General features: G+C 48.9%; 2 protein-coding genes across 4 annotated transcripts; one reads left to right on the forward strand and one right to left on the reverse strand.

Annotated features, from left to right (window-relative positions):
- Positions 1 to 5739: 5739 nt before the first annotated feature.
- Positions 5740 to 11273, reverse strand: PPIL1 (peptidylprolyl isomerase like 1). Of its 2 annotated transcripts, none has more exons than XM_078872494.1 (5): positions 11211 to 11273; positions 10672 to 10746; positions 9214 to 9368; positions 7221 to 7289; positions 5740 to 6680 (listed from the first exon to the last, which is right to left on the reverse strand). In XM_078872494.1, exons 2-5 carry the CDS (start codon positions 10725 to 10727, stop codon positions 6460 to 6462), a joined length of 501 nt encoding a protein of 166 aa, XP_078728620.1. In that variant the 5' UTR covers positions 10728 to 10746; positions 11211 to 11273; the 3' UTR covers positions 5740 to 6459. The 2 variants fall into 2 exon arrangements, with proteins under 2 accessions (XP_078728620.1, XP_078728622.1); XM_078872496.1 differs by lacking the exon at positions 11211 to 11273 and adding an exon at positions 11056 to 11202.
- Positions 11274 to 13588: 2315 nt separating this feature from the next.
- On the forward strand, positions 13589 to 24238 carry OGG1 (8-oxoguanine DNA glycosylase). 2 transcript variants are annotated; one of them, XM_078872498.1, is made up of 8 exons: positions 13592 to 13817; positions 15423 to 15603; positions 17742 to 17997; positions 18319 to 18498; positions 18931 to 19109; positions 19867 to 20014; positions 21591 to 21640; positions 23515 to 24238. In XM_078872498.1, exons 1-8 carry the CDS (start codon positions 13717 to 13719, stop codon positions 23590 to 23592), a joined length of 1173 nt encoding a protein of 390 aa, XP_078728624.1. In that variant the 5' UTR covers positions 13592 to 13716; the 3' UTR covers positions 23593 to 24238. The 2 variants fall into 2 exon arrangements, with proteins under 2 accessions (XP_078728623.1, XP_078728624.1); XM_078872497.1 differs by lacking the exon at positions 23515 to 24238 and having other exon boundaries at positions 13589 to 13817; positions 21591 to 21774.
- Positions 24239 to 24548: the final 310 nt, after the last annotated feature.

A 24548-nucleotide genomic window follows, 5' to 3' on the forward strand; every position in this document is an offset into this window, starting at 1 on the left:
AGGGGGCGATTCAGAATCTTTATTTCACAATTAGAATGTTTATTTAGACTGAATGAATTCGATTAACTATGAAGCAATTTTTTCAACAAATGTCCAGTAAATTCAATTGTGTCACCGATGTGATGGATGCCCTGCAGTACCGAAAACAAAAGACCGGTGGCATACGGGGTAACAATGGTGGTGGTGCCTGCCACCCCACCTACCCAGTAAACATGCAACAACGTCGGAACCAACGTCGCCATGTGGTTGGGAACCCTTGGCCCCACCGGTCGATCCGACGGTTGATCCAACATGCCGTGTTGACTGGGCTGGAACCCCCAGTGCGAGTCACGCCGTCTCAAAACGGTTCACCGCAGAAATGTGATGTCCCCCCACGGTTCTCTTTGTGCGTCAGCGACTGTGGCCAGAGACATTTTTTTGCTGCGAGCTCTGCCCTACTTTTCCAAACGTCCCACTGGCCGATGGCCGCGCGATGGGTCGGAGGCACCGGGATACAGACTAATGAGCACTAATCTGCAATTGCCTCTCTCATTGGGTCGTGTTTCATGTTGTCGGTCTTTGATATAATATAAAACCTCAATTACCGTACCCCCCCCCCCCCAAAAAAGTGCAATTTTGTGCAACCAACGCTTAAAAATGCATCGCTGACATTATTACATGACTCAGAATTGTCGGTGAAGATCGGAGAAAATAAAGAATGCTTCGATGAACACGAATGATGAATCAATCGCCCACCCTCCTCCCCGTCACCCCAAACCCCACCGCGGCGATTCGACGAATTGTCTTAATTCTGAGTCCACGATTCGATTCAAGAACCCACTGAGATTTGGTCTCTCGTGGTTGCAGTGGTCACGGGGACCCATTGCTTGAGGCGTACGCGAATCTCCAAACATCGATTCTTACACGCGGGGGTCAATCCACGTACAGCCAGATTCATCATCAACACCATCAGCAGCAGCAGCCCTGATCAATCCACTGCTGGATGAAGGCATCCACTGGTCGATCCTGCCAAGCAGTAATCCCGCACGTGACCTTAAACATCAATACTATTCATGGGTGAATCGATGCATGGCGACATCGCTGACAAACACCAACAACTCTCCCAATCGCAGATAGATCCTGAACGTCGAGAGTCGCCAGGTGGTGCAGTGGCGTTTATCCCGCACGGCACAGCGGCAGCACTCGAGGTCACGCGTTGCAGTTGCTCACGCTGTGTTGCACCACACAGCGGAATACAAAAAATACACACCACGGAGAGAAGCCTTGAAATATAAATCTACATCTCAAAAAAATATCAATCAAATCGCATACACTTTCGTCGGGAAATATCATTATACAATATTATAATTCTAAATATTATAAATTATAATTACTGTACATTAAATATGATAAATAGTCATTATGTTATTACAATTATTATAATAAATATTACAAAATAAATAAAATATTATTTTTGCGGTGCAAAATCGAGTAACGCAACGCGGGTATCTCGTTGGCCGAATAAAACGGGGTCGCTACGATGTATGCATGCAATCTGGTCCATTACGTAATTGCCTGCAGGTTAGCGGTCCTAATTTGCTTCTCGTTTGAACTAAAAGCAGGTAAGGGGCCCCCTTCCCGCTGCGATCGAGCAGCGTGCAGCCTCATCGACACCGTCCCGGGCAAAGGGAATCCATCAATAGCTAACGAGGGCGCTAATGGCCTCGTGCGCGACACGGCGACGGAGCGAGGTCTGCGAGGTGGCTGTGAGCCGTGGCAGGTGGCGTTTAGACTCGAACCCTTTCAATGACCCCCCCCTTCCACCCCCGTGGTCCGGGTGCCCTTCCTGAGGTGGGAACTGGGATGGAGCCCTGGGGGTCAGAACTGGGGCCATTCCTGCTCCGCTCCCACTCACTCTCTCTCTCTCCGAGGGTTTCCGCAGTGAGAGAAAACAAATCGTGTTAATTATGCGGATGCCGCAGCAGTCCGGGATGGATGGACGTCGACAGAGGACCCGTGGGAGGTCCGCGATGTTTGTTTAATGAACTTCTCGCCTCAACCGCGAGTGCGGTCCGGCGTGAAGCACCGATGAAGGCGAAGCGACGCCACGAGCTGCCTCCCTGCCGGGGCAGCGGGCTGGAGGGCTGTGGAGCCGGTGGTCTGTGCCTGTCCCTGTATGTCGTCTCTCTGATTCTCTCTGTCTGTCTCGATGTCTTCTCTGTTCCCCTGTGTGTGTGTCTCTCTCTCTTTGTCTCTGTGTATCTGTGTGCCTCTCTTTGTGCCAATCTGTTACCCTGTGTCTGTTTACCCGTTTATTCGCTGGAGATGAGAAATTATGTTTCTAATAAAAAATACTTTTATATAAAATTTTGGTTGTGTTTAAAAATATATGATGATTCTTTCAACGTTAATTTCCAAATGAAGATACAAATTTTAGTTCATATTTGAAACCGCTGCAACACTACAGTCTGAGTTGTGCCTCGGGGAGGTCTCGGGGCGGCTTTGAAGGCGCCCGAGTGAGAGATGTCCCCCTTCATTCATTGCGATTAGCTTCGCATTTTAGCCACGCCGTTTTAGACCCATTGAGGGCGGTGAAAAAAGAATGCGCCCGTGGCTGTAATGAGACGATGTCACAACGCGAGGTTGCACTGTGCAAATATAGCAGGTCACGGCCTACACGCTCGAAGAGGAAACAACAGCAGTGGCGATGGCAACAGGTGCAGAAAACGAAGAATTAGCAACGAACACGAGTCACTCCTAAATATTCCATTTCAAGGGATGACTGATCTTTAATTGTTCTTCAGGCTTTTGTCAGTGTCAAAGGGGTTGTGTAGTGTGGACTTTAGGGTCATGGGGACAGCATTTGAGTGCTTTGTTGTTTTGTTTCGTATTTTTTATAAATGACTACCGTTGGTAGATAAGAAAGTAAAATAACTTTCTCGGGAAGGCTAATAACACGACGAGCTTTTTCTTAATTAGAACACCGTCAGTTCAGAGGTCACTCACAACAGCCCCGCCTCGTGGAGATGTCACGAGCCGCCACTGGCTCCCACCTTCATTTTTAATGGGCAACAACTCTCTTGGCAGCACGGAATCGGTGGACTGTATTTGAGCGACGACCATTTACCCCAGGACTCACTGGATCGCACATCGACCCCAAACACAACGACCAAGGCACAATTAAACCAGGTCACAAACCGCGGTGGTTAGATCTATATGACGCACCAGGACCGTTGTTCTCTGGAATCATCATTACTACAATGTTTTTTTTTTCAGAAGCGACCTGGTCACAAATGATAGCTCAACAAAGTGGCTTATCACGTGGAAATGTATTGCAGCGAAATACTCTCAACGCGTGTTTCTAAATGTGGAGGGGGAAACCGGAGGACCCGGAGAAAAATCCACATGCCGACGGGGAGAACGTGCAAACTCCAAATAAATATTATCCCTGCACCTCCGATTAGCACGTTTGGCTTTGTACGGTGCGAAAGAAGTTAAATAATATATAGTGGCAAAGCTTGCACTTGGTTGGATAGGTTGCTCCACCCCCAATAGGATCACCCCTCCACCCCATCGTGTTCCGTGCTATTTTCAGATTTGGCCCGATTTCCATGTCTCCTGTCTCACAGAGGACACATTAAGGCCCGGTGACATTAGCAATCCCTGCGTCCTTGTCACAGAGAAATCCCGCAATTAAAACCTCGTGTAACCGCAGTTCCCCAGACTCGAGCCATTACAAGGAGGGCTCTCAAGGGGACCCTCAAGGGGACCTGACCTGATCCAAAGGTGAGTTGGGGGGGGGTTCAACCGTGGTTTGGAAATCTGTTTCCCAGCGTCGGCTCGTTGCCGCCCTCTCGTGGTCGTGTGGGGCAATGCAAACGTCAACGGAGCATGACGATGACAGCCGTTCCCAGCCTTGTTGGTATGGAGCCCCCGAAAGGATAATCCACTGCGCCCCCACCCCGCCCCAGGTTACTAAGGCCACAATACATCGATTGATCACACGTCCACGCCTCTCGTTAACGCGGTGTTTCACGTTGTGTATGAGTGCGTTTTGTGCTCCTCATTGTCATCACGATCCATTGGCAGAGAGCCCTGATGTATGCATGACACCTACGGGTTATCTGCCCCATGGGTCGTGATGGTGATGTACGTTGAACTTCTTTCGCACCGTAACATAGCCAGCCATGCTAACCGTAGGTATCCACTGCACATTTCGTAATTTCTTTCCACTTTCCTCTGTCTTGTGTCAATATGCTCAAGTAATGCACAGCTTCCTGGTACCAATCTCTCATGCCGTCAAGCCATTCTCTGGCAGGTGTTAGACATGAGCTTCAGTTCCACGCACGTAAAAGAAAAATACTTGAAACTAATGTGATTGTTAGGCATTTGTATCATGGTGTGTTTTGTTACCACAACATGTTGCCGACGTTCCCCACGCACATTAAAAATATTAATCCTGCACGGTATCCATGCCGCAGCATGCTGCCTCCGGGGTGAGAGCCAGTGTCACGCTGTGAAGTGAGGATGTTCAGCGTGCGCTATCCATGGCGTGCAGAAGTGGATCGTCTCGACCAAAAATCGGAAACCTGCAGCTCCGCAGCCCCACGAAGCTCTTCAAGGACCGCTGCTTGGTGACCTTATTTATTAAGGACCCATCGTCTCGTGTTCACCACATGTGCATTACGGCTCTTGAAATATTGAGTTTGTTTTACCGAATAAAACCAAAATGTTTCTTGTTACTTTGGTTGTCGACCTCTGGTCTAGAATCTCGTGGGGGTAGGAACATGGGTTCAAATCCAGCCTTTGGTGGAATCTTTTTTTAATCTAATAAATCAGCGGCCGCGCTTCCCACTGTTCGAGATGCGTGCTCTCTGGAGATGATCGTCTACGAACCCAAACCAGATATTTCACTCGCCGATACCACCTGGAAGTGACAGATTATTGGTTCCAATGCATTGGGGTGGCCAATCATCGTGAGTCATGTACTAACCATTTGAGCTGAGTGGGGTTATCAACAGAATTCACTCTCAGCCATATCAGCGCATCGGTCCTTCTAAAGATGCGTTACCAAATTTTGATCTGGCCTATAGACTATGAATTGAGAGGTTTCCGTCCGAAGTGGCGGGGGAGGAGGGGGGGTAAAATGCTTTAGGAATTAGTGGTCTTTTGTGATTGGCCACAAAGGGATGGTGCATTTAACGGAGGCCATGATGATGGACTTCCCCTAAGCCATATCCCACGGTGCTTCATAATGATCCATCTCGCTCCGGCACACGGGCTCATTGCATAGCTCCATCTCCACCTTGAGATATCATATGGGAAGCGTTCCTTGCGTTGGCTGCCTGCTCCACGGAAGCACGGGGCCAAGGTTCGGAAAATCGATAAATCATTGACAATGCAATCAATACATTTGTACCGATACACAATCTATTGATATTTTCAATTATATCTCTCCAAAGTTGATTCCAGGATCGTGAACGATGGCGGCGACTTGAATCGGCTGTCCAAAAGACAGATTTCACCGGTATAAAATTATGGGTATGATCTGAGTTTCTAGACAAGCAATTAGATTTTCGTTATGGTAGGGACAACGCAGTACTCCTGTACAAAGTGTATATCAAGAGTTTTTTCATGGGTCTTACCAACTGTTGTGTGGATATCAATGTTTCCGGAGACACCAACACGAAAGTTGCATCATCTCGAGCAAATAAATAAATTAAACGTTTGTGCAAGAAAACTGTTCTCTGGGATTACAAGTTTTAAAAAAAGTTTTATGGTAAGAAAATAGTTAACACCTTACAGCACGCACAGGGCCTCAGAGACAACAGGTGCACACCTCCAGCCAGCCAGCCACGCATGTACATCCATGTCGAATGGTGCATCTGTGATAACTCCACAATTAGGGGGGCTAAATGACATCCTGGTGTTGGGGGCATGAGGGGGGCAGGGGAGCGAGCCCGGATGGCAGCGCCACAGACGTTGAGTAGAAGACGAGCAAAGTCTACTGCACGGAGGAGCTGTCACCGAGGGAAAACGACACAAGGCGGTTTTGGTTTAACTGTGTGGAGGTGTAGCCAACAACATCGGACAAGAGGTGGCTTCGTTTAACATGCATTTGATAAGGGTTCAAAACCCCAAGTTCCGTTACACATGGATGATGGGAGGAAATGCACCTTTATCCAAATTGAGAGCACGGGTGCTGCGTCTGCCAGTCAACGCGGTTAACCCGTAATACCACCTGGGTCTGTCTCGTGACAACCTGCCACTACGACGCGTGACGCGGCCTCCAATCGCATCTATCCTGGCACAAGTGCCGTGGTGATGTCACTGCCACTCCGTGGCGAACGGCGACCATTATTGTTGCATATCCCCGTGTGACCGTGCGTTTGTGTCTGTGCGTGACTGTGTTCGCCTGTGCGGGACTGTGTTCGCCTCCGCGTATGTCCGAGGTGCGAGAGTGCGTGTGTGTGTGACGCGTCAGTCCGAGCAAGTGGCGCGTATGATGCTGATCTCTTCGACGGGCCGGTCCTGAGCCACCGTCTCAACAAGCCCAATGCGGTTGACCGTACTCATGCCGCGCGCCACGCGGGCGAAGATGGAGTGCTTGCCGTCGAGCCACTGCGTGGGCCCCAGCGTGATGAAGAACTGGCTGCCGTTGGTGTTGGGCCCCGAGTTCGCCATCGAGATGATGCCTGCACCTGTGTGGTGATGCGTGACAAAGTTAAGCGAAGAACCGATTTTTTTGCCTCCTGGAATTTTTAACCCAAGTTTATCCAAATTGTGCTATCGGGAGTCGTGCCACGAGATGTATCCTCTTGCATCTCTCAGAGCAGTGCAACGCTTCGTGTTGGAGAATGGCCCATGGAAGTGGATATCGCAGAGCAACCTCTGAGAACCATTCAAGTGTCCTCTGATATAACAGAGTAGGGGGCAGTCCACCTGCTTTGCATAGGAAAGTGAGGTTCGTCAAATGGCATTGAAAATGAGATGTTAATCCTCAAGAACTGGAGTTCATCCAACCTAAGTGCAGAACCAAACTTAAAGTGATAAAACCATCACCTTGCTAGACAACAGTTGAGAGCCCGGTTTAATCAGACACCTGCCTGGTTTCGAACTCAGGATGTCAGTGGTACCGGCTCAGCGCTCTGACCTCTTAGCCAACACCCCTGATCGGACACACGTGTTGCGAGCGCAAGCATCTTTTATTTGAATGTATGAATTGTTTTGGGTCAACTCACCTGTGTGCTTCAGGTCTGGATGGATCTCATCTTCGAAGTGTTTTCCATAGACGGAAGCTCCTCCCCGGCCTGTTGAACAGACACACAGACCCAGCCGTGTAACTACACAGAGCGTTGGGGAAAGAACTGTTCGCGAGCACCTAGTGAAGATCGGCATGGCACACGAGGAGGCGGCCAACAACATGCCCCTGTCTTCCCATTGCTGTTGTTAACACATTGCGCTCGTGGTGACCTCGTAGAGGCCCAGAACAGGTTCACCGCACACCACTGATTTCGTGGCTGGGAATCCAATTCAGGAGCCAGATTCAAAGCGCAGTACACTAAGCACACCTGATAACGGACGCTTGTGTTGCGCCCGAAACGTCGTGACTTGATTTATTTTATTTTATACCTACGTGACTTTACCGAAAGAACCATAGAGTATGGATCCCTGCAGTCACGAAAACTTCAAATCTAGAGATTACACTAAGCAATCGCACGCAGAGACAAAGAACCCCCGTATAGCCTTAACCGACTGTTGGGGCAAATGCTGTTAGCTGGTACCCCCACAACAAAAGCAAAGACAAAGATCTATCCATATAGCCTCAATAGACTGTTGTGGCAGGTGCTGTTAACGAACACCTATGAACCCCGGCATAGCACACGAGGGGCTGGGTAGCCAACACCACGCCTGGCCACCTTTGTCTCCCCAGTGGCGATGTTTACACACTGCACCAGGTACTCATTTGAGGCCGAGTCGCCCTCCGGGAGGCCCAGGACAGGTTCAGATAATTATGTAACACGATTTTTGTCCCTGGGTAGTAAGTGTTATTTTCTAATTGTTTATGCCTCAAAAGTATAGATAATGGCTATTATTCCCCACAAACTTTGCTTTTGTGACCAGGACTTTACGTGAAGGAATGACACAAATGCACACCACGTTTTCTCATTGAAAATAGGTACATTTCAAAATATCACTGTCCTGGTCACAAAAGCAAAGTTTGTGGGGAATAATAGCCATTTTCTGTACTTTTGAGGCATAAACAATTGGAAAATAACACTTACTACCCAGGATACATTTTTATTTTGTTACACAGCCACCGGTGTTGGCCGGGAGCGGGAATCTAACTCAGGTCGCCGGGTTCGTAGCGCAGCGTACTATAAGCCTCGGCAAGGTAAGGTAAAAGGTAAAAACAACGAGCCTAACTTTACCCTACCTTTTACCCTTACCCCATACAAATTACCCGATTACAGGGTAATTACTGGGGTACTACACATGAAAAAGGTTTATAACAGGTAAATGCTAGGTCGAGCGCTTTATTCACACAGAATACTCTCGATGATTCCAATCTTAAATGGAGGCCACGGACTGCGCCACGGAGCGTTTAGCGAGCGGTAAACAAGGTTTTTACCAGATAATACTTCACGCTACCTTTACCCTACCGGGTAATTCTTCCAAGCTACCTTTACCCTACCCTTTACCTTAGCCCTTGGCATGCCGACACCTTTACCCTTTACTTTTACCCTTTTACCCGGTAAAAAGGGTAAATTACCTTACCTTGCCGAGACCTAGAATACTAACTGCTTCACCACTACTCCCAATACACACTTCACCACACGCACACCTATCCATGAGCATTACGACAGTTTGTAAAGAAGCGTAGGGGCCTCTACACATGAAATCTAACGTGCCCTTTGCTTTATGAAAGAGCCAATGTTCAATGAAATGGAAAGGACGATTCAAGCTCTTGAAGTGATGGTTGCTTTAGGAGCCTCCTCTGCATTGCCGACACAACACACACGACCAATAATGACAGCAGCAAGAAGATCGAGGCAGAAACTGGAGGGGAGTAGAGAGACACGAGAAGGGAAGGGTAGGAGCGTGTGCGGAGGGGAGTAGAGTGAGGGGAAAGGTAGGAGAGTGTGTGTAGTAGAGTGAGATGAGAGGGGAGAGGAAGGAGAGTTCGATGAGAGGAGTAAAGCGATGTGAGAGAAGGCGTAGGAGAGATGGTACCTGTCCCCGTAGGGTCTCCGCCCTGGATCATGAATCCGCGGATGATCCTGTGAAAGCGAGTGCCATTGTAGTAGCCGCGCCGCGCTAGCTCAGCAAAGTTGCGGCACGTGCGGGGAGCGTGCATCCAGTAGAGCTCCAACACCACAGTACCCATCCTGCACCACACGACGGACATGCAATATACAGGCGACGTACATACAACACACATGCAATATACAGGCGACATACATACATCACACATGCAATGTACACACGACACACATGCGATATACAGCTGACATACACACGACACAAATTGCATATATAGTAGAACCTCGGAGATCGAACGCACCAGAACTCGAACAAATCGGTGTTCGAACGATATTTCCGATCATTTTTTGCCCCGGAAACCGAACGAAATTCGGAGGTCGAACGGGCAATCGCGACTTGAAAGAACCTGTACGGCTGAGACGCGTATGGCCAGCGTGCATGACGCTTGCCCAGACAAAGGTTTTACCACCTCCTCCTCCTCAACACCTTTCACTCAAGCCATCAACTCTCCTTACTACAGGTAAAGTGAAGTTCAATGTTCATTTATTTCATTTATTCCATATATTTATTCCATTTATTTATTGTGTTTCTTGTTTTTTGTATGATTTTATGCATGTAATTACTGTAAACTTCGTGTAAAAATGCTTTATAACGAGAGATTTCTTGTGTCTAGTACCAATTAATGTCATTTACATTAATTCTTATGGGGAAAATTAATTCGGTGTTCGAACAAATCGGTGTTCGAATGGCCTTCTGGAACGAATTAAGTTAGATCTCCAGGGTACAACTGTATAGGTGACTTACACACACACATGCGATATACAGGTGATGTACACACGACAAACATGTGATATACAGGTGACGTACATACGACACACGCACAACACCGCCACGGATGAGAGCGACTAGTGACACAGCCATCGAAACCTCCAAGAGGACTTGCATCTCAAATGACATAGTCTCTTTTTCTACATCAGCCATCAATTAATTCCTTTACTAACTACCATTACTGATATCTCCACTGCCAACAAAGATACAAATCCCCCGTATAGCCTCCAACAGACTGTTGGGGCAAGTGCTGTTAGCGAGCAACTATAAAGGCCAGAACGGCACACGAGGGGGTGGGTGGCCAGCACCACGCCCGGCCGCCTTTGTCTCTCTAGTGGCGATGTTTACAAACCGTTCTAAGTATTAATTTGAGGCTGAGTCGACCTAGGGGAAGCCCAGGACCGATTCAGATAATCGCCACTGGTGTTGGCCGTGAGCGGGAATCGAACTCGGGTCACCAGGTGCATAGGTTCGCTCACAGCTACACTGCTGCTCCCACCCCTACCAGCACATACTCCCACTACAAAAACTGCTCACACCACCATCACCACCACCACCAACTTCTATGGCGGTGGTGCCTGCAGGCAGGAGGGGCCTCACGTTGTTTCCAGCGTGATGGTGGAAGGCTGCCACGTCTCGGAAGGGAGGCCCGACATGCTGACTCGGCTGGAACTCCTGCAGCACAAGGGCCAGGCCGTGAGCCAGACATTAGTGGGATCACACACACAGACGCATACCAGCCAGGACGCATATACTGTTCATCATGTGCCACATTACACACACCCCACAACTCCTATACACCAGCCAACAGACCCCAGCCAGAGTCCCAACACCCCAGTCAGGGTCCCAACACCCCAGTCAGGGTCCCAACACCCCAGTCAGGGTCCCAACACAACAGCCAACACACACCGGCCAGGGACCCTACAGACCAGCCAAAGACCGCGCAAAGCACACTCCACTCAACACAATTGACTACACCACCACCATCACACAGCAGCAGTAGCAGCAGCCGAGCCGGCACTGTTATCGCCCCCGTGGATCCCTGCGCGTGGAGCCCACACGGCCCCGTTGTAGTGGAAGGGTCGTGAGACCCTGGGGGAGACCCTGGGGGAACCGGGATCGAGGGGACCCCCTCTCACCCTGCAGCAGCAGCAGAAGCAGCAGCCTCGTGGAACCCGGCCGCGCCACGCCGACTCGTGATTGGCCCCTGAGCCGGGCACGTGATGCGTCGTGGTGACGTAGCCAGTGAGGGAGGTCAGTGAGGGAGGCCAGGTCGGCCATCTTGCGTGGGGAAATAAATGAATAACAAAGCACAAGTTAAATAAATTATTAATGCTGATGAAAAATGTTTTATAAATTGACAATTGATTTGTTATCAATTAATTGTTTATTTTGTTATAAGTTAATAATACATTATTAGTGGATTAATACTAATTTAACAATTAATTGGTGATAAAATAATAAATTAACATGTATTTATGAGTTATAGATTTATAATAAATAAAATTACCCCCCCCCCCCCCCCGTTTTCAAACTAGAGTTATTATAAGAATATAAATAACATTGTAGTCCTGTAAAATAAGCTTACCCGGCCTTTAGGGCCAGTGTTTTCTGGCGGGATTTGTTTAAAACCAGCAGTTTTCGACATGACAGTGAATTAGCGGTGTAACATAACAACAATCGGTTGGTACCCTTTGTGGCAGTAATCAAACAGGAAGTTGTGTTAAGCTGTTCAAACACCAAATAGAAACCTTTTGCAACGAATCAAGCACTGCATTAACCACACGTACACCTGTTTTTGCCAGAAAATGGGTAAAACCTATTCTTATTTTTCATACTTTGATATTGGCATCAAACAAACAAAAATGTCATCGTGATAGAGCGGTGTTCTTCACTCATCCTGAGAGAGAGGGGGCCACTTTCACCACCGCACATTTGAAACCATTGGGGGTATGACAGCAACACGATGATGGGGGGTTGTTTTCACTTGTTGTGGATTGTCGACGGGGCCACCAGGGGCCGCACTAAAGGCCACCAGGGGCCGCACTAAAGGACACCAGGGACCTCACTAAAGGCCACCAGGGACCTCACTAAAGGCCACCAGGGACCGCACTAAAGGCCACCAGGGACCTCACTAAAGGCCACCAGGGGCCGCACTAAAGGCCACCAGGGACCTCACTAAAGGCCACCAGGGACCTCACTAAAGGCCACCAGGGACCTCACTATAGGCCACCAGGGACCGCACTAAAGGCCACCAGGGACCTCACTAAAGGCCACCAGGGACCGCACTAAAGGCCACCAGGGACCGCACTAAAGGCCACCAGGGACCGCACTAAAGGCCACCAGGGACCTCACTAAACGCCACCAGGGACCGCACTAAAGGCCACCAGGGACCGCACTAAAGGCCACCAGGGACCTCACTAAAGGCCACCAGGGACCGCACTAAAGGCCACCAGGGGCCGCACTAAAGGCCACCAGGGACCTCACTAAAGGCCACCAGGGACCGCACTAAAGGCCACCAGGGACCGCACTAAAGGCCACCAGGGACCTCGCTAAAGGCCACCAGGGACCGCACTAAAGGCCACCAGGGGCCGCACTAAAGGCCACCAGGGACCTCACTAAAGGCCACCAGGGACCGCACTAAAGGCCACCAGGGGCCGCACTAAAGGCCACCAGTGACCTCACTAAAGGCCACCAGGGGCCACACTAAAGGCCACCAGGGACCGCACTAAAGGCCATCAGGGACAGCACTAAAGGCCACCAGGGGCCGCCAGTGACCCGCGGGCCATGCAATGAAGAACGCTGCCCTATAGCAATGGAGGATCAGCAATCGCGCTTCGTGTGCCTGACGCGAGTTATTATTCTTGAGTAGGTGTAGCGTGTCGCATGAAACAAAGGGAAATATGTAAGTGTATTGACCATAGCTGTCAACCCCATACGTTTGATCCCGTATTCTTGTACAGGGAAATTGAGTTTTCAGGTCCATACGGCGTACAGCCGTTTCAATCTGGGCAAAAACTTGTTTGTGTCTATTTGTTTGTGTTTCTCCCTTGTGATGGGACTTTGTAGGATGAACGTTGAGATTTATAAGGGGCACGGGGTGACCAATAAGGTCTGAATGTGTCTGTAATAAAGTAGGGCACTGATAAGGGGTCGACAAGTATGCGACCGTGCCATGGAGTCAACATTGGGGGGGCCCAAATCTTCCAGGGGGTCTGGGCGTCCCTCCCCAGAAAAAAATAATAATATAAATTTGAAAACAAATTTCCTGATATTTCCTGCCTAAAATATAAAAAATAATAATAAAAAAATAAAACTATTAAATATTTTATTTTTTATTATGTTTTATTTTTATAATGTTTAATTTCTATTATTTTATTATTTCCCTTCTACGTGACTTGCCCGAAAGAACCAATAAGATGAATCCCTGCAGTCACGAAAGCTTTAAATCGAAATTTAACTCTCAGCTTCTCTCTCCCTACGTAACATGTCCGTCCTCGCTGCGCTGAGCGCGGCATCGGCGCCAAATTCGGGGTCCGCGTGGCCGGGGGGGGGGTCTCGGTTGTCTCGCATCCCGAGGGAGGTTCCGTGTGACCGGGGGTCTCGTGGGGTCCGTGTGGCCGGGGGGGGTCTCGGTTGTCTCACATGTCGGGGGCCGCGATGGGGATGCGGGCCTGGCGCTCCCTCCCGTGCCGCCAGGCGGAGCTGAGGCTGGACATTACCCTGGCGTGCGGGCAAGCCTTCAGGTGAGTGAGGGCCTTCAGGTGGGCAAGGGCCTTCAGGAGGGTGAGGGGCTTTCAGGTGGGCGAGGGCCTTCAGGAGGGCGAGGGCCTTCAGGTGGGTGAGGGCCTTCAGGAGGGTGAGGGCCTTCAGGAGGGTGAGGGGCCTTCAGGAGGGTGAGGGCCTTCAGGAGGGTGAGGGGCCTTCAGGTGGGCGAGGGCCTTCAGGAGGGCGAGGGCCTTCAGGAGGGTGAGGGCCTTCAGGAGGGTGAGGGCCTTCAGGAGGGCGAGGGCCTTCAGGAGGGTGAGGGCCTTCAGGAGGGTGAGGGCCTTCAGGAGGGTGAGGGCCTTCAGGTTGGCGAGGGCCTTCAGGAGGGTGAGGGCCTTCAGGTGGGTGAGGGCCTTCAGGAGGGTGAGGGCCTTCAGGTGGGTGAGGGGCCTTCAGGAGGGCGAGAGCCTTCAGGTGGGTGAGGGGCCTTCAGGAGGGCGAGGGCCTTCAGGAGGGTGAGGGCTTTCAGGTGGGTGAGGGCCTTCAGGAGGGTGAGGGCCTTCAGGAGGGTGAGGGGCCTTCAGGAGGGTGAGGGCCTTCAGGAGGGTGAGGGGCCTTCAGGTGGGCGAGGGCCTTCAGGAGGGCGAGGGCCTTCAGGAGGGTGAGGGCCTTCAGGAGGGTGAGGGCCTTCAGGTGGGTGAGGGCCTTCAGGTGGGTGAGGGCCTTCAGGAGGGTGAGGGCCTTCAGGTGGGTGAGGGCCTTCAGGAGGGTGAGGACCTTCAGGAGGGCGAGGGGATGAACCCCTGGATTGGGGGGCTCATGGACTAAGAACTGCACGGGAGGGGGTCTCTCTCCGAGTGAAAGATGTGGGGGGGGTGTTTTCTTGTTATCACGATTGTCGAACAAAGGCCCACAACGCCAAGCAGCCAGCGACAAACAGCACTATTGAAGTTACAATGGATAAGAGTTGGCACGTTTCTTGAAATGGACCTGCAGTGAACTGCGGTCATAACGCAATTGCTTTTGAAATCTCAGCTAACAGTGCAGCTGTGATTATATTTGAGAGGAGGCCACCCTCGTGAAGATGGCTACTTAGGAGAGGAGGACCCCGACTTATAGGGACACCTCTGGTGTGGGAAGGGGCCGTCCATAAATGACGTCACGCGATTTTGGACGAATTTTGACCCCCCCCTCTCGTCACACGGCGTCACAAAAAGTCAGACCCCCCCTCAAATATGACGTCACAAAGCTCTGCCCCCCCCCCCCCCCCCACAAAAATGAAACATGCTTCAAATCGCTTTAAACTATTGTCATTGTAGTGCATATTTAATGTGGCGCTGCACTCTTGATGTTGTATGAGAAAACATTTATTAAAAAGTCGATTTAATTAAATAGAATGTGTTGTCGCATTTTGATGTGACGTCACATTTGTCAACCCCCCCCCTCGTTACACATCCTCACAAATGTCTGACCCCCCCCCCCTAGGTGCGTGACGTCATTTATGGACGGCCCCGAAACCCTTTAACAAAGATACCCCTGGAGAGAGAGAGAGAAGTCCCGTGCAGAATACAGCCGCCCCCCCTACCCCACAGCAGTGCAAGAGGTGGCGGTGGTGACCCCATGAGTCATGGCATTTGTTGCAGGTGGCGTCAGCAGGAGTCGGGTGGTCTCTGGCGCTGCGTGCTCGGACGCCGCCTCTACGAGCTGTCCCAGCGGGGAGACCTCCTCCTGTACCGCGTGCTGCCCCCGGGGCAACCCGCCACCGACGTGGAGGAGACAGAGCACGGCGGCAAGAGGCGCAAGACGACTGGCAAGCTCGCCCCGGTGAGAAAACCGCGGGCGCCACGGTGGCTAGGAGATGTTAACTGCCTCGCCTGGTATACAGGAGGTCGTGGGTGAGATCCCGACCCTGACCCCTGCTGTATGTTTGTAATGGAGCATGTTCTCCCTGTGGTCGTGTGAATTCTTTCTCTGGGCCACCCCGGTTTTGTTCCCTCCACATTTAGAAACACGCGCTTAAGAGTATCTGGCTGCTATAAATCTCCAAATTTGTGGCCAGGTGGCTTCTGAAAAAGAGCTATAGACCTCAGTGGGCCTTACCTGGTACAATAAAAAATTGTTTGGCTTTTAACAGAAGGGTCGTGGCCGCAACAAGAGCTGGTTGTGTCACTGTGGTGAAAGTGCAGCCCTGCAATTTGCTTTGCTGATGACACTGCTGGTGGAAGGGCCTCCTCTACAGAGAGCTCTTTAGGGAGCTCCTCTCGAGGTATTTTGGCATTCGGTACAGGCCTACCTCGGTGTCATGGCTCCTTAGGGACCAGAGCACCGCAATATACCGAAAATGGCAATAAAGCGAGTCACATGCTGTTTTTTCACATGGCTATGCATATACAAGCCTTAAAACACGTTTAAACTACACTATATTCAACGCGCAATGCAGCTACAGTATGCCTAAATAAAAAAGTTAAAATTACGCCGACTGACTCGCTAAGTTCACATGAAAAAAGCGGGAGTTTCAGATGATGATAAGCCAATCAGATTGTAAGTAATTATTCATCGACTCTTATTCTCCTGCTAAGTTGAGAATCATGAGATGCGACATTTATCTTGAGATGCGACATTTAAAAAAAGAGCGCAATTATAGCGAAGTGCAATAATGCGAGGTACGCCTGTGCTGTACTCTTCCCCGCACTGGCCATTCATCCTGGAAGAGGTGGGGGTATCCACGCTTACCCCCACCCAAGGCCGTAGCCATGGAGTCAACATTGGGGGGGGACCAATTTTTCCAGGTCTGGGGGTCCCCCCCCCAAAAAAATCTAATTTCGAAAACGAATTTCCTGCCTAAAATATTTTTAAAAATCACTAACACAAAGGATTGACTTTTTCTTTATTTTTAACAATAATGTCTAATAGTCTATTGTATTACATTGCTCTGTTTTTTCTTTTTAACATTTTCTTGTTTCATTGTATGTAATGGCAGAGATTAGGGATTTATAAAGTACAACCATAACCACAATCATATAAACAGAAATCTATTTTATAGCAATATATTGGGGGGGACATTTTGAGCATATTTGAATATTGGGGGGGATGTGTCCCCCCCAATATATATTATAATCACGGCCTTGCCCCCACCACACGCCATCGGCCGATAAACTATTTGATGTACCCATTTAAACTCATGGACAGAGGTCGATGTTTAGAAACTTGCCCATTGTTTCAACCGCCTTGCCGGGAGGTTGAACTGGTGACTTCTGAATTGAAATTTGAGTGTTCCAATCATTACACGACGGCATCATCCTTCTTGATGAAATTTAAGATGACACTTGAATGCAATGGTTCAATGGTGATGTTTTGTGACTCAAGGTTGAGGAGGCTTCAATTCCACCCCAGATTTTCCGGTGTTTGGTGATAGCTCGTGCAGGTGGACTAATGGTGAATTGAAACACGAGTGCTGGGTGCCCACCAGACCATTTCTGAGAAGCTGCATGTGCCCGTCTGGTGGAGAATGCGGTGATTATGAAGCCACTGCCACCAAATTCCAGCTTCTCACTGGGTCTCTATGCAAGCCTGTGGGTTGCTGTGTGAGTCTTTGGGTCTCGATGCGAGTCTGTGGGTTTCTGCCATTAACTTGTCATCTCAACCACAGTGACCTGCAGTAGACACTGGCCTGGCTGTAAAACACTTTAAAGGGTGAATGTAGGCAAACTGATTTCTGAATTTCAAAAACATGGGAAGGGGTACATGTAAAAACATCACTATCAGCCCTGATATATCCACTGCTGGATGGAGGCATCCCAAACCTGTCGCCATTTCGGTCCTTTGACGCAACAATCCATCTAGTTTCCTGTGTGCGACCTTATTTCATCGCTCCATCTCTGGTGGTTGAGTAAACACTGAATCAGAATTCGCTTCCAATAAACCATAGATTTTTAAAAATCTCATTAAATTTTGCATCATAGGAGCAGGACCCGGGGTCCCAACCCTGCCACGCAAACAAGCGCAAATCCAAGCGAGGCGGTGGCAAAACTCCCAATGTAAACGGCACGGACGACATCATTGGCGGTAGCAACAATGTGGTGGAAGACGGTGGTGACGAGGAGGGGAGCGGAGCGGCGCTGCGTGATTACCTGCAGCTGGGAGTGGCACTGGAGCAGCTGTACGAAGAGTGGAGTCGCGTCGATCCGCACTTCGCTCGTGTCGCCGGACACTTTCCTGGTGCGCATGCTCGCTCGCATCTTCGCATGCACGCACACACACACACACTAATGTGCGCATGTACACACACGTGCTCTCGGTGACGCCTACAAGCTCATGATTCCACGCGTCACGTACAGATGCTCTGCTCCATCTGCGTTGATGTGATCGAGGTGGTATTGGTGGCTTCTACTGTCAATGCCTGTCCATGAAAATAACTTTACAGTGTCGGCACGGGTATCTGCCTATCTCTGCATGAATTTTTCCGCAACTTCCAGGCGACTTCTTTAACCTTGGATAAAATCGCGGATGACAGGAATATCCCCTCCCGTGTATCTGCAGGAGTGCGGGTGCTTCGTCAGGACCCCGTGGAATGTCTCTTCTCCTTCATCTGCACCTCCAACAACCACATCTCACGCATCACCGTCATGCTGGAGCGGCTGTGTGCTTCGCTGGGCGAGCTCGTGTCCACGCAGGATGGCGTCGCCTACCACTCTTTCCCCTCTCTGCAGGCGCTCTCCGGTGCGTTTTGTGCATGGCATGTCGTCACAGCAGCATCATGATGATGATAAACATCATCCTCATCATATTAGTATTAATACAGTCAACTCTCAAATATGTGGTGTAATGGGTTGGAAGGGTGGCACAGATACCACAGAGCTGAAAGAATTTCGTGACCCAATTTCCATACAGCAGAGGGCAGCACTTTTCCACTCTGCCACATCAAAGTAATGCTGCATTCCAGAACCAAATTTAATATCGTGGGCTTTTGGTGCAATTACCGGTGACTGGGCGAAGACCACCGACTCGGTACACTTGAGAACCGGGTTTAATCACGGGCGGCCGAAACCCGGATTCGTACTGAGGGTTTCAGTGGGTTCAGAGCCACCTGGCCACCTCGCAATATCTTGTTCCATTTATCCTTTAATCACCCGACTCTCCGTGTCTACGCAGGGGACGGTGTGGAGGAGCAGCTGCGTGAGCTGGGATTCGGCTACCGCGCCGGCTTCGTGGCCAAGAGCGCTCGCGCCGTACTGCAGAGGGGTGGCGCCCCCTGGCTGACGTCGCTCCGCACCGCGCCGCTCGCCGAAGCCCGGGCGCAGCTCGTGCAACTGCCCGGCGTAGGGGCCAAGGTCGGTGTGGTGGCGGTGGCGGCGGCGATGATGATCGTTTGAAAGCATTAATGCATTAGCTCTGTCTGTTCATATACGGTGGACTGGGGAGAGAAAGGTTACTCTCCTAAAGATGATCCAATATGAACAAAACCTTTGTGTATAGTTGTATTGCTATTGAGAAATTGATATAGGTGATCAAAGGGGTGCCCAAAGCTTGGAGACAATTTACAAATATGTATATATGTTTACCCTTACAGCTACTACATCGTCTTCCGTACTGCTAGTTGAATGCTTCTGAAGATAAGCACATGTTGGAAAACATTACAGAATTCATGCATGTGCACGATGTTTCTAAGTTGTTTGTAATTTCATAATGTTACAAGCAATAATCAGTTTAGATCATGCAAACATTCAGAACATCACAATCTAGTAAAATGTAATATTCCATTAAGTGCCTGCCATAACTTCGTGGCATAATACAGTGATGACTGGTATCCACATCTGCACGTCAATTTGTCGTATTTAATCGTTGGCGACAGGGACCACCTTTAACGTTTACTCTTAATAAACAGGTGGTGCGTTAAACGCTAAAACTGTAGAAAAGCAGAGAGAGGAGGAAAGGTTTCACTTTGGCTCAAAGGTAGAATTTGTACTCAAGCCCAGGCAGGTGGCCCCCCAAAATCCTGTGAGCCAAGTCACTGCCCCCCTTTCCCTGGAAATGTTTTGCCTTTTAAATCGATGTTCCCGGACCGTTGCCAATAGTTGTCAATTGCAGGTGGCTGACTGCGTGTGCCTCATGTCGCTGGACAAACCGCATGCCGTACCAGTGGACACGCACGTGTGGCAGATCGCACAGCGAGACTACCACACCACGCTGGGCAGTGGGCGCAAGAGCCTGACTGACAAGACCTACTTTGCAGTGGGTGAGTAGCACGCACGCACGCACGCAGATGCACGCAGACTCACACCGACAGATGTGTATACACAAATACGCGTACGTATGCGCCCACACACACTCGCATGGATATCAGCTGTTCACGGACAAAAACAAGCAGCCCAAGGGATACTTAACACACGGACATGTGTATAAAGCACACAGCCTTTATTCAAGATCCGACCATGTCCATCCAGTGCTCGCTGAGCTGCATTGGCTTCCGCTTGCCGAACGAAAACATTATAAGGTCGCACTCATTATACACAAATTGCTTGCCATAAATAAACCACAAAATCTTGCTGATCTTGTCAAGGATCATAAACCATCATGCAAACTCCGGTCATCCCCACAGCGGCTTTTGGCTAACCATTGAACAAAGACAGTCACCGCATCACGCGGCTTCAGATGCACCTCTGCATCCGCCTGTAACTCTCTCCCTTCGGACATTAGGAAGCCACTGGAGTTATGCACTTTTAAATCATCTAGATTGAAAACATTTCTTTAGAACTGCTTTTTGTGTGCAATTTGTTGTCCTTCCTCCGCACCTCCGATTAGCACGGTTGGCTACGTACGGTGCGAAAGATGTTCAATATACATACATCTATCCATCAGCATTTCCTGAAGAAGTGCATTGTGGTTCTGTAGACTTGGGCTGCCATAGCAATAAATGTGTGCAATGTAACCAACTGACCACCCCAGGGGATGTCAGCCACCGTCATTGTTAGTTCCATAATTGTTCATCACAGGCCAATATGTTCAGGAACTAAATGGCAACGTCAAGGTCTTCTCTCTGCGAGAGGGCTTCAAGAGAGAGTTTGTGTAGTTTAGTTTGTGGGAGAACTGGAGGACACAGGAGTCGGTGCTAGTTTTCATTGGCCAATATTACTCATAGTTTCACCCGTTGCTAAACAGGTTTTTGAATATAAAGTTGTCAGCCGACTGAATTTATCAAAATACAATAAGAGGGGATTCATCTTCTTGGTTCTTTCGGTAAAGTCATGTAGAAGGGAAATAATAAAATAATAATAAAACATAATAAAATTCTCACGACGTTTCGAACAGGGCTGTGGGAAAGACAGCGTCCAAATGAACATTCATTCATTCGGACGCTGTCTTTCCGACAACCCTGTCCTTCACCTGAGGACGGCTGCTTGCATTGTGGCCGAAACATCGTGAGAATTTAATTTGATTATGTTTTATTTTTATTATTTTATTATTTCCCTTCTACGTGACTTTACCGAAAGAACCAAGAAGATGAATCCCTGCAGTCACGAAAGCTTTAAATCGAAAAATAAGAGGGGAGTTGTGTATAGTTGTATGTAGAGTTCGGTTTAACTCCTCTGCATATTGTGGCCGACACCACTATATAACATTCTCATTCTTGACATCGATTCAACTTTTAGTCATAGTTCTATTCCATTTATTGACCAAAACTACATCGTTCACTGTGATCGTTTTTGTTAACAATACAAATAATACTGTCCGCATAGTGCAGTGGTGCTCTTTTTGGTATCAAGTGTCAAGGTGAATGTGTCTGCCCCGTGTTTGTGCCCGTGTGCATTTAGCGGACTTCTTCCGTGAGCTGTGGGGGCCGTATGCCGGCTGGGCGCAGTCGGTGAGTGCCAAGGGCCAATGTGGTCGATCACATACCGCGTTACTGTTTGTAGTGGATGCCCCGTGCCGGACACAGCACTGACCTCTATTCTATGGATGATGCGCTAATATCCCTAGAAGCACAAAGAAGCTGTCATTGGGCAATATTAATTGATAAGGAAATTGCCCAAAGATCTGAACTTTATTGATCAGATTCGTTAATACCATTCCAAAGTCCAAACAATCTGCGACGTGTGCCCAATTGCTCACGATTCCTAGATTTCGTACCCAACTTGGTTCAAAAGCGTTTCCTGTAGCTGCTCCAACGTTTTGGAACCAACTCGTGTCTTCTCTGGGGATCTCCACTCTGCCATCTCTGTACTCTTAAACATTATAAATATTATAATTAACTTTATTTTTGTGATCATGTTTAATCATTGATTTGAAACGCTTGCTGCCATGTTTTGTCTGCTGGCCGAGTCACCTTTGAAAAAGAACTGTGTAACTCAATCGTTTATTTACTTGGATAATACACTTCTGATTCTGATGCAGATCTGTGTTGCGACTGAGCAATTTTGTCCAAATACAGTGACACTGTTATCGGGTTTCCCAAACAACTAAATCTTGCGAAAGTGACGAGCGATCTTTCTAGAACTTGTCTACTAATATCTAGCAAACGTTGAGGTTTGTTGGGGCGACTTTCCACACGAACACAGTTGGCAACACTGGTGCAGATAGGAGCCCTCGTTTACCGCTGGGCCAGCTCCATGATGCCGGACATACTTTTATGACACTTTAAAAATTATGGGCTAATAATTCGTATATTCAGCAAGAAGCTTTCTTCACCTGGGCATAGTGTGTAAATTCAGGCAGAAGTAATTAGTACATTTTTCAGAAATGCTCATAATCCCTTGGTGGCATATGTACTCTGATGAACTGGCTTGTTCATCTCTGCTGGGATGGTGATAGTGCAGTTTTCTGTACTTAACAAAAGATTGACTTATTCTGTACGAGCCATGTTTTCGAACACCACAGATAATTACCTTCCAAATGACTCCTGTATGTATGAATCGGATTCATTTTTAAATCCTTTATATTAAGTTCGCTTGCTTGCGTGCTTGCGTGCTTGCGTGCTTGCTTGCTTGCTTACGACCGTGCAAATCTTTCGGTCGCGTTTTAACCCACTTCCCGTGATCCAATCGAGCTGACATTTTGCACACAGACTCGTTGTGCGAGACAATTAATGTTCGTGAATTTTTTCAAAAATTGTACACTTTTTAGGCAAAAAAAAATATATTTTACATTTATTCAAATAGAACTCATTCATGGCTTTGGCTGAACGTCACAGTGTAGGAGCCCAGAGCGTGACACCTCCACAGGCCCTGGCGGAGTAGCGCAGTTGGTAGCGCCCTCGCTTCCCATGCCAAAGGTCGCGGGATCGATCCCCGCGTCCTCCACAGGCGAATATATTTTTAAATCCTTTATATTAAGTTCGCTTGCTTGCTTAGGACCGTGCAAATCTTTCGGTCGTTTTTTAACCCACTTCCCGTGATCCAATCGAGCTGACATTTTCCACACAGACTCGTTGTGCGTAACAATTAATGTTCGTGATATTTTTTTCCCAAAATGTTACACTTTTTAGGACAAAAATATTATATTTAATTACCAATTGCTTAATGGTGCAATGCAATCATCTGACCCATAGGTGGCCATCTCAAGCCAGAGGACGAGAGGACTCTAGCCGCCACGCATATAAAGGATGTATAGTGAAAAACTTTGTTTTTACTGGTTATACTTATTTATTTTGACAAGAGGTTGCCTAACTTGTGGAACTGCCCTGCTGCCAAAGCAGACCCAGAGATCATTCATGTTCCCATCTGTGCGGACCACTCACAGGTGCTGTTCAGTGCCGACCTGCCCAAGTTCAAGAGCTACAAATCCGAGGAAGCAAAGAAAACCGGGAAATCATGTTGATGCTGCTGTGCTCACCGCATAGAACGATGCCCACTGCAGCCATGCAGACTTTTGGGGGAAAGGCTGTTGGCCAACATCAATTAAGGACAGCATGGGTGCGTTAGGCGGTGGTGTCGTCGGAACCATGCCTGGCTGTCTTTGTCTTCCCAGTGCTAATGTTTACAGTCTTTCAAAGCTGAAGACTCCCTAGATAGGGTTGGAAACCACTGAAGTTAGCTGTGGCTGGGAATCAAACTCAGGTCAATGGGTTTGCAGCGCAGTGAACTAACCACTGCACCACTGCTGCCTACATGCATGTACCCACTCACACGGCAATACATGTACATGCATGCACACATACACACATGCACACCCCAACACACTTTCACGTGCACACATTCACATCCCAAGATACACCTGCACGTTCACACCGACATACGTTTGCGCACACACACACTACCCGTGCACCCCATATTATGCCCCTTGACTCGCGTACACACACTCCTGCTTATCCTGTACAGTTCAACGTGCATTCACACAGCCAGACAATACACACTTGGCATTGCGTACACTGACACGTGTATGCACTCCCACTAGAAATCTGATACGCAAACACGCCAGTGTAGACCTTTGGGAAAAAAATTATGCCGTTTTAGTTTTTTACAAATAAATACTGTAAAGATGAAATAACACAAACGAGCCAGTCTTTTGGAGTTGGCAGACGCAGCCGTGTGGTCTGGTTCTCCAGGCGCTTATGACTGCAACTCGCCACGTCTCGCTCAGCAGGGAAACTGGACCACAGACATCATCGTCGCGCCAACGGATAACCGATCCCAGACCGCGGTGGCCACCGGCAATGATTTCATATAAAATATCGTTCCTCTAAACCAGGGGTCCTCAAACTACGGCCCGCGGGCCACATGCGGCCCGCCGAGGACATTTATGCGGCCCATGGTCACTAATTGGGCTGCGCTGGT

Source organism: Lampetra fluviatilis, chromosome 34, assembly GCF_964198595.1.
Source record: "Lampetra fluviatilis chromosome 34, kcLamFluv1.1, whole genome shotgun sequence".
Classification (NCBI taxonomy): Eukaryota; Metazoa; Chordata; class Hyperoartia; order Petromyzontiformes; family Petromyzontidae; genus Lampetra; species Lampetra fluviatilis.